Source organism: Echinops telfairi, unplaced genomic scaffold, assembly GCF_000313985.2.
Source record: "Echinops telfairi isolate 266 unplaced genomic scaffold, ASM31398v2 ScPeMD7_7414;HRSCAF=8452, whole genome shotgun sequence".
Classification (NCBI taxonomy): Eukaryota; Metazoa; Chordata; class Mammalia; order Afrosoricida; family Tenrecidae; genus Echinops; species Echinops telfairi.
In genome coordinates this window covers 892,614-901,750 of record NW_022111314.1, presented here as the reverse complement: position 1 = coordinate 901,750, position 9,137 = coordinate 892,614, and the positions used below count along the sequence as shown (strand labels likewise).

At 58.2% G+C, this 9,137-nt stretch overlaps 2 protein-coding genes across 2 annotated transcripts in view; both read left to right on the top strand.

Moving 5' to 3' along the window:
* The first annotated feature begins 46 nt into the window (after positions 1-46).
* On the top strand, positions 47-2,728 carry LOC101644105 (MRG domain binding protein). The gene is made up of 4 exons (XM_004716073.2): positions 47-285; positions 1,236-1,317; positions 1,568-1,642; positions 1,835-2,728. The coding sequence occupies exons 1-4, from the start codon at positions 61-63 to the stop codon at positions 2,020-2,022; spliced, it is 570 nt and encodes a 189-aa protein (XP_004716130.2). The 5' UTR covers positions 47-60; the 3' UTR covers positions 2,023-2,728.
* Positions 2,729-4,758: 2,030 nt separating this feature from the next.
* Positions 4,759-9,137, top strand: part of OGFR (opioid growth factor receptor) — a 9,233-nt gene continuing 4,854 nt past the window's right edge. The window contains exons 1-3 of the mRNA XM_045296932.1: positions 4,759-4,941; positions 7,817-7,885; positions 8,207-8,380. Coding sequence (XP_045152867.1) covers positions 4,759-4,941; positions 7,817-7,885; positions 8,207-8,380 — 426 coding nt within the window. The remainder of the gene's footprint in view (positions 4,942-7,816; positions 7,886-8,206; positions 8,381-9,137) is intronic.

Below are 9,137 nucleotides of genomic sequence, written 5' to 3'. Positions count from 1 at the left end.
TCTGGAGGACCCTTAACCCATCTTCCCCATCTCTCAGAGTGCCCCCTCCAGCCACACCTGATGCATCTCCCCTCACCATGCAGAGACTGCCCCTTCCTCCCCACTGCCCAGCACCTCTGCACCCAGGCAGCCCCTCCCACAGTGCTAACTCCACCCCTCACAGGTGTGAACAGGCACTTCCACATGATCTGCATCCGAGACAAGTTCAGCCAGAACATTGGGCGACAGGTCCCATCCAAGGTCATCTGGGACCATCTGAGCACCATGTATGACATGCAAGCGCTGGTGAGCTCTGACCCCTGACCTTCCATCCCAAACTGAGCACAGGCGCCACACCCCACCCTCCCCAAGCTGCTGGGCTGTTGAGGGGCCACCCAGCTTTGAACGAACTCCCCTGGATGGCAGCCCCTGATGGGAGTGAGCGAGGAGTGCCAGCTATGGCCACATGACCAGGGCCCTTGTGCCACTGCCAGCTGGGGGCCATGGTGGGAGCCAGGATATCGGGCCTCTGGACTCCTACTCTGGGAAAGGTGGGAAAGTGCCAAGCCTTGACCCTGGTGCTAGCTGTAGTCTGTGTAACACCATCCCTATCTCTGGAGAGTTCCTGACACCATGGCCGTTTGGGGGGTAGGGGATGGGCAGGAACAGTGGTCAGGCTCAATTCAGGATCGGTGTTACATGAAGCCAGGCCCTGGGTATCCAGTCTGCAGAAGCCACCAAGTGTCCTCAGCCCCTCCTCCTCCTCACTTTATCCAGTGATGGCTCATAACAGCACCATTGGGGGCCTGTTCCCAAGGTGGGTGCTGAGGCTGGCATTTTCAGAGCACACAGATTTTGATGGGCATGTGTAAGGCAGGCTCCTGGTGGAATGAAGCCCACCCCCCTTGTCATCTGGAGCCCTCCCACTAGCTTGGCACTCCACCTCGGGGATAGCAGGAGTCTTGGTAATGTAATAAAGCCAATGGTACCCTTCGCTGCTGCCAGCCCCGCCCTGTCCTGTGACCTTGGGCACTCAACACTTGGAGGTTTCAGGGAGCAATTCTGTGAGCCTGCCATGCAGCACCTCGGGAGTGCATCAGTGGGCAGGCAGGTCCCTCTCAGTTCCTGACCCAGAGCGGTGCCCCTGCTCCATCCCCAGCTCCCCCAGAGCTCTGGTGCAGGCATTCCTTGCTTGCCCCTGAGTTGGCTTTAGACACACCTCTTCTTTGTTTCTCTCCAACCCTGCCTGGCACCAGCATGAGTCTGAGATTCTCCCCTTTCCGAATCCGGAGAGGAACTTTGTCCTTCCAGAGGAAATCATCCAAGAGGTCCGGGAAGGTGAGCCCCGGGCAGGGGAGGTTGGCTGTAGACGGGGACTATAGTGGTGGGTGCTGTGGGGCCTTGCCCGAACCTGGACTTGAGCAGTCTGAGGACCTCTAGGGTAGGAGAGAGGGTTTTGCCTTCAGAGATTGCCTAACAGAAGCTGTGTGCCTCCTGCACCATGAGTGGTCTTGCCCTGGCTCACAGGCCCCCAGCAGGCCTGCCCTCCACCTTGGCATATCAGTCAGTGTCCATGGTCTCCCCACAGGCAAGGTCATCATCGAGGAGGAAATGAAAGAGGAAATGAAGGAAGACATGGATCCCCACAATGGGCCTGACGATAGTGAGTCTGTCCCCTACCGCAGAGTGGGCAGGCACAGGACACCTGGAGGCGCTGCTCTGGGATAGGGGTGGCTCCTCAGGACAGTCTGCCACAGATGTCCCTGGTGGCTGAGGCCCAGGGGCAGGGGGTGGGGAGAGACAGGGCGCACTGTCTGTGGTGACACGGTTCCAGCCAGATGGTTTTGTGTGGCAGTGTTTGTGTCATCAGGAAGCCTGGGGAAAGCCACGGAAAAGTCCAGCAAAGAAAAGGAGAAGAACTCCTCCGACTTAGGGTCCAAAGAAGGGGCGGACAAGCGGAAGCGCAGCCGGGTCACCGACAAGGTTCTGACTGCAAACAGTAACCCATCGAGCCCCAGCGCTGCCAAACGGCGCCGGACATAGAGACCCTGTGTCTGCAGCCGCAGAGAGGTGGCTGGTGGCTGGCGGGGGAGGGGGCACTTAGCAGGATCAGCGCACTCAGCCAGTACTCTATGCCTCAGTGCTGGCGTCATGTTCTCTGGCCAGCCGGGCAAGTGGACATTTTGTCTCAGATCTGGAGAGCTGAGTGGACTCTCCTTGCAGACTTTTCTTCCTTTAACACCACTGAGTTCCTGTGAGGTGCCACCCCAGAGGACCCACCTGGAGAACTGGTGTGGTTGGCAAGCAATAACAATGCCCAGCCATGTCTCCTCAGGAATAGCAGTGGTCTGTCTTCCCGGGAAGGATGCTGCCTCAGGGAATGACGGTCGGAGGAGAACTTTGCCTCTGTCACTTGTACTGTAATGTATATAATTCAGTTGGTGTTTTCACTATTTAATTCTTAAGACTATTTTACTATTGTTTTTATGAAAAAAAATGTAGCAGTTAAACCTATGTTGTATTTTTCAGAAAATGTTTAGTGAAGGTGATGAGACGAAAGTACTTTCTGTCTGTTTTTAGATGCCACAAATGGAGAATTTTGTAGTGGTTATTTTTGTATTACCATTTAATTTGCAAATAGGCCAAGTGGGTGAGTAGGACAAGCTGCAGCCACAGCCTGGGGCCAAGGTGACCCAGGGCTGTGGGAATGTACTTCCCTTTGCTGACATTAAAGCACACAAAAAATTAAGCCGGAGTCCTGTGAGTTTGATACCAAAATCAATTCATTTTCCCCCCGCCCCAGGAAGTTTTCCTTTTTCATATAACTGGAACTAAAGGGCACTAATAATCCTTTGATGCAGTGTATTTGCAAAATAACAACAGGTTAAGAGGTCACTTTGTTGTCTAACAAGCACTTCAAATACAAGGACCACACACACACACACACAAAAATGCAATACATTTGTACCTGTGACTTAACTACACTGAATGTACCCATTAAGAGACAGTAGCAGAATAAATAAGGAAATAGGACCCATGGATATGCTTTCTATAGAGACACACCAAGACTCAAGGACAAAAATAAACGGAAAAATCAAAGGTTGGAAAAGTGCCAGATTATAGCAGTCAAAATAGAAGAGTGGCAGTATTCATTCCTGATAAAATGGGCTTTAAGGCAAAAAGCATAAGAGACAGCAAACGGCATTATGTAATGATCCACGTGTCAGCTGAACAAAAACACCTAATACCCATGCGCCCAGTAATTGAGCCTCAAAATGTGTAAAGGAGGACAACTGAAAGGGCCCGGTGATGCAGTGGTCTGCAAGTTGGGTTGGTAACTACTGTGGGTCAGCAGTTCAAACCACTAGTGACTCGCAGGAGGAAGATGAAGCTGTCTGCTTTCCAGAAAGGGATACGGTAGGGAGCTTACACGGGCAGGTCTGTGGAGTCACTATGAGTCAGAATGGACTCTGACAGAACAACTAAATAGCTTTACAATAATAATAGACAATACACCACTTTTTATGAAGGGCAGAACTAAAATTCACTAAATGGCTAACTTGACCGCAGGTCTGTGTGTGTGTACACCCAGCAGTACATGAAGAAAGTCCCAGGGGCAACACTCCCTTCAGGCTGACCATTAAAGAAGCACTTCGATCATGCAAAGGTGAAGGACTCCTCCATCACCCGGGGTGCCCCACCCACCGCCAACGTTCTCCCAGGGCAGAGGGGCTCACCTGGTAGTAAAGCCCAGCACAGGACCGGTCAGGGAGTCTGTGCCGGAACCACCGAGCCTGCCATCAGGCCACTTCTGTGTCTTCTGGCCTAGATGGCACCTGTTTGCCCAGCAGAGCTGAGGCGGCACAGATGGAGACCCTGCACCAGGGCCAGGGTCACCCTTTGAGGGATCCCTGCAGCAGGGATGTGGGTGGCCTGCTGCAGGCACGCTGAGAGTGGGAGAGGCTGCCTTTGGTGTGCCATCCACAGGAACCTGGCGCGTGAACCAAAGCAGGGCAGAAAGGGGGAGTAGAGTTGGAGGAAGGCTAAAAGCCCAGGGCAGGGGCTGTGCCAGGCTCACTCCTGGGGGACTGCATTTCCAAAAGCCGCAGACCCATCTGTTGTCCACTAAGAGGACAGAGGCTTTGGCCTAGGGCCCTTAGGTGAACGAGGTCCTGTAGTGAACTGGAGACCTAGTCCCCCACCCACGTGCTCACAGTACCTACCAGCCCGTCCATCAGTGGCCCCAAGTAGACAGGGCAAGATGCCAATGGCCAGGTCTCCAAGGCCAGCTGCAGATGACTTAAGGCTGCTCAGGTCCCTGGCCATACATTGTCCAGGTGAAGTTCATAAAGTCGGACCGGCCCATGACACTGGACGCCGCGGGGCTGAGTCCTTGGGTTGCGTGCCTTCTGAGGAGAGGGCTGTCACTTGCAGCCTCTTTTCGGTCTGCAGAGGAGCCGCAGGGCGCGTTACCTGGCCTCAGCTTGAATTGGGAAGAAGGCATAAAGGACACGCCTTGCGGGGGGGGGGGGTGTCGCATTCTGTTGGGGATCCCGCGAGGTGTCTCCGACAGTATCTGGGACACTCTCCCGGGGAGATAGTTTCGGAGAGGCGGGATTCCACCCACCCGTCCGCCCGAAACCCCACCTGAGCGAGTTCTGCGCGAGCCCCGCCCCAGACCCCGCCCCACCAGAAGACCCGCCCACCGTGGCCCCGCCCCGCCAAAGCTCCGCCCCCGCGCTTCCTTCGCTTTCGCTTTCGCTTCCGCCCGCTGCCGGCATGGACGACCCGGATTGGGACTCGACTTGGGAAGAGGACGTGGAGGACGCGGAGGGGGACGCTGGGGGCCAGAAGGCAGTGGGCGACGCCGACGGGGACGCGCCGGGAGACGAGGAGGAGGAAGACGATGACGAGGATGAAGATGAGGAGCCGCCGCGGACATCGAGGCCCAGCGCCCTCCAGGTGCGGTCCGGGCCTGGGCTCCCACCCCGCCCGCACCACGGGACCCCCGCGCCCCCACTCCCTCACCCGGAGCCCTCCTCTCCCCCCTCTCCTGGACCATCCGGTCTCCGGGTCTTCCCCCGCCCTCCGGTCCCCGCAGCCCACCCGCCGCCCACCAGCCCCGAGTCATCCCCCGCTCCTCACGGTCCCCAAGTCCTCGCACCGCCCACGGTCCTCCTCCGCCCCACCAGCGCACCAGAGTCCTACGCTCCTGCGGCGCCCACTAGCCCACCCATATTCTCCGAGCCCACCTCCGCCCGAATTCTCCTGCTCCCAGAGTCCACCCACACAGGCCCCCGAGTCCTCCCCGCACCCTGTGTCCACCCTCCTCCCCTGGCTCCTGCTACCTTTGCTTGCGTCCCGCTCCTTCCTGCAGCCCCACTGTGATCTCTGCCCTGCTGTCCTGGCCTTGGGGATGCCCAGTGACATGATCGCTTCGCCCTGCAGGGGGAGCTGGCCTCCTTGCCTGGGGTTGGAGTTCAGGCGCTGGGTCCTGGGGTCTGGAACACTGCCTGGGTCTAGTTTGGAGCCTATGTTCTCCCGGTTTCCACCAGTGGGCCCCCTGTCCTAGGACCCTTTTAGTCCGGTGCCACCCACACTGCCCACGGTGGAAAACTAGGAATCCAGGGCCCCCAGTGTGTTTGTAGTGAGTAACACTGCCCCCCCTATGTGCAATCTTGTTAACTCTCTCCTACCTGGATCTTACTCCTGCATGCTGGCCACCTCCCCTGGCCTGCCCTGCACTTCCCCATCAGAGCTCTGCCTGAGCTCTGCTCCGGCCCTGCCCCCACCCCGCTCCTCTGCGCTTCTGCTGCCTACTGTCCAGCCCACTGTCCTGTTGGAAGGTAGACCCGGTTGTCCCGTTGGTGACTTGTCTGGGCACGGGGAGTCTGCCCCATGCTTCCTCTGCTGAGCAGATTCCCCCCATGCTTGACCAGGGACACTCCGTGTTGCCCCTGTTAGCCCAACTCTGCGGCAGTGTAAATCCCTTGGGTACGCTGGTGTGACCCCTTATAGCACTCTGTGAACCTCGCTCTGTACCTGGCCAGTGCCCTTGCTCTGGGCATGGTGGCAGGCCCCAAATGACCTTCATTGTCCCCACGTCATGTTTGGATGACAGGTGCCTGGACCTGCGCCCAAGGTATCTTGAATTCAGACATGGCCCTCATGGTGGCATTAATTTGCCCGGAGCGAGTGAGTGACTAGCCTCACTGGGTGGAGTGCGTGCTCAGTGAGGGTGACCAGAGCCGGGTACCCTGCCACCTGGAAAGCAGAGTTTCGTGGGAGAGGGGCCCAGGACTGGAATCCAGCTGGGCCCTGAGCTGATCCCCTTGACACTGTCTGGTCAGGACCCCAGAGGAGGAAATGGGCACCAGTGTCAGGCAGGGTGGCCAGCCCTTTGCTGAGTAGCACCAAAGCCACACCAGCCCACCCCGGGGTCCATGCTGAGTCGCCACTGTGGAGGGGTGGGGCCTGGGGGCATCACTGAGGCCTGACAGCCCACTGACCCAGAGGCCTGGGGTTCAACTGTGGCACTGGAGAAGCCACTGTGAGCTGCTGACTGCCCAGAGTGGGGGCTAGGGCAGTGACCATGGACACACCGGGGTCCCCTCCTGGGTTACCCCCAGGTATCAGCTGCCATCTCAGGACAGGTGAGGGACCCCTGACTCTGGGCCAGAGGAGGAGTAGCTATCAGCCTGACCGGGTCCCTGATGCTTATGGGGGTGGAGAAGAGAGCTTTCTCCAGTGCAGTGTCAGGCTGCTGCAGGGGATGGGGCAGTGGGACCTGGTGACGGTGGCTGGGGCACATGGTCCTCTGAACTGCTGCCATGGCGACCCTTCTGAGATGGTCATTCTTGAGGGGAGCAGAGAGGCTCACCCCTCTCCCACAGATTGGCTGGTGGGGGCAAGCTGCCAACCTTGTGCTTAGCTCACCTGGCCTAGTGGTGCGGTGGGTTAAGTTTTGAGCTGTGAGCCATTTCCTGGGAGAAAGATGAGGTCGTTTGCTTCCAGGACAATTTGCAGCCGAAGGAACTGTCAGGCAGCCCTGCTCTGTCCTACAAAGCCCCATCCTCAGTGCCTTCTGTCCTGCCCAATGCAGAGCAGCCCTGGGTAGGGTTTCCAGAGCTGTAATTTCTTTCTTTTTGCTTTTGGTTTTTCTAAACATTGAAGGTGTCTTGAGGCTCCCACCTGTTGCTGTCTGACGCTGAGCCTGGTCTCTACGTCTTGCTGGTCTGAGTTCCATCCCACGCGTTTTGCGGCTTTGCCTTCTGATGCCCTCCCTTTGCGGTCGCTGGGCACTGTCCAGCTCATCTGGTGTCAGGGTGGTGGAGACTCATGTGCGTGGCCCTGTGGTGCATTCGACTCACTGTTCCCAGTTGTTTCAAGTGCTGCTAATTGTTCCCATGTCAGTCTTGCTGAGACCACGCCTTAGCTGTGCCTGCCAGAGCAAACTCATTAGACTCTGGGACAGAGTAGAACGGCCCCTGTGGGTCCCGAGTCTGAATCTTTACGGGAGTAGAAAGCCTCCTCTTTCCCTCTTGGAATAGCTAGTGGGTTCAAACTACTGACCCTGTGGCCAGATGCTCAGCTCTTAACCCACTCCTCCACCAGAGGCTGTCAATGGACGGGAACAAATAGATTCACTTTGGCCCTTGGAAGTCCTGGTGGGCTGAAGGCCCTGGTCCTGCTCCTTAGCCTGCAGCCCCACCAGGACCCCTTTCAGGTCCCTATCTGACAACAGTGGGAGGGGCTACACCCGTGCCCCCTTCCTGGAGGGGGGCACTTACTGTGGGATCTGGGGAGAGGGTGTCTCATCCAGCTTTCTCCTCCCCAGGCCAGGATGCTGGGCACACGGAACTGGCGGGCCATGCAGGACATGCGCAGGTACCGGCACCACTACCCGGTAAGCACTGCCCACTGCCCCACCCAAGGTCCAGGCAGGGACTGCTCTCACACAGTGCCCCGGGCTCCACTTTGGCCCTGTCCCCATGGCAGTGGCCAGAGCTCAGCCCTCACCTGCAGACACTGGCCTGGCTTCATGGCTGTCCTCATCTAGCCTGGTGCCAGGCCCTCTAGATCCCAGGCACGGCGGACTTCCCAACCACCACATCAAGCCTGGCCCTGCTGGTGACCTGTCCAGCTGTCAGGGTGACTGGCCCCAGGGAGGCTCTGGTGAGGCCGAGGGCGCCCACCCATTCCCACCCGCCCATCTCCGCCTCTGCAGGACCTGGTAGAACGAGACTGCAACGGGGACATGCCCAACCTGAGCTTCTACCGAAATGAGACCCGCTTCCTGCCAAACGGTACGTGCCCACCTCCGCTGCCAGCCACTCTGCCGCCGGGGGGTGGTGTCTCTGACATGGCGCCACAGCACCTGGGACTCCCAGCCCAGCAGCCAGTCTAGGTTTGATGAAATTAGTGACCAGCATCCCGTCTGTCCACGTGGCTCTCTGCTCCCATGAAGAGTCCAACCCTGCCCTGTAGGATGGCCGAGTCGGCATCAATTCGAGGGCAGGGAGTGAGTGACCGCCGGCCTGGCCCTGCGCCTTCCTCACGGCGGGGTCTGAGCCCAGGTTGCCGTCGGTGAGTCAGTGCAAGCAACTCCTGGAGGCTCTTCCTCCTCCAGGGACCGAGGGTGATGTTCTGGAACTGGCCTCTCCAGGGAACACGCAGGGGTGAGACGACATCTCACCCTCCGTGTGCACAGGGGAGACGGACAATTGCCACAGCGCAGTGAGGTGCACCTTCGTCTTCAAAGGGCACTCTTTGCCCTTTAACTCTCTACATTGGAGGTCTTGTGTGGCACGTGTCGGGGTGGCTGCTGCTGTTGTGACATGGACGGTCCATCCAAGGACAAGGGGCCCCTAATGAGCTCCATCCTCCGTGTACCACGGTGTGTAGAGCTGCTTTGCCGGGCCTAGGCGCCGACTCTTCTCATCTTTATGTCTCCCACAGAGCCGCTGGTGGGTTTGAACTGCCAGCTTGTGGTTAGCTGCCCAGCATGTACCTCACAGTGCCACCAGGGCTTCTTAGACTGGGGGGAGCATCCAGGTGCCCTCTGGGCCTAGTGGTCCTGGCTGTCAGAATAGAGTGGGCCCCACAGGGTCCTCCGTGGCTCTGACCTTCGCAAACCAGTCACGAGGCCTCTCAGGCAG

Coding starts and splice junctions, on each gene's coding strand:
- LOC101644105 (XM_004716073.2), top strand. CDS start 61: ATGCATCTCCCCTCACCATGCAGAGACTGCCCCTTCCTCCCCACTGCC. Junction 1,318..1,567: donor CATCCAAGAGGTCCGGGAAG/GTGAGCCCCGGG, acceptor GTCTCCCCACAG/GCAAGGTCATCATCGAGGAG. Junction 1,643..1,834: donor CCACAATGGGCCTGACGATA/GTGAGTCTGTCC, acceptor TTTGTGTGGCAG/TGTTTGTGTCATCAGGAAGC.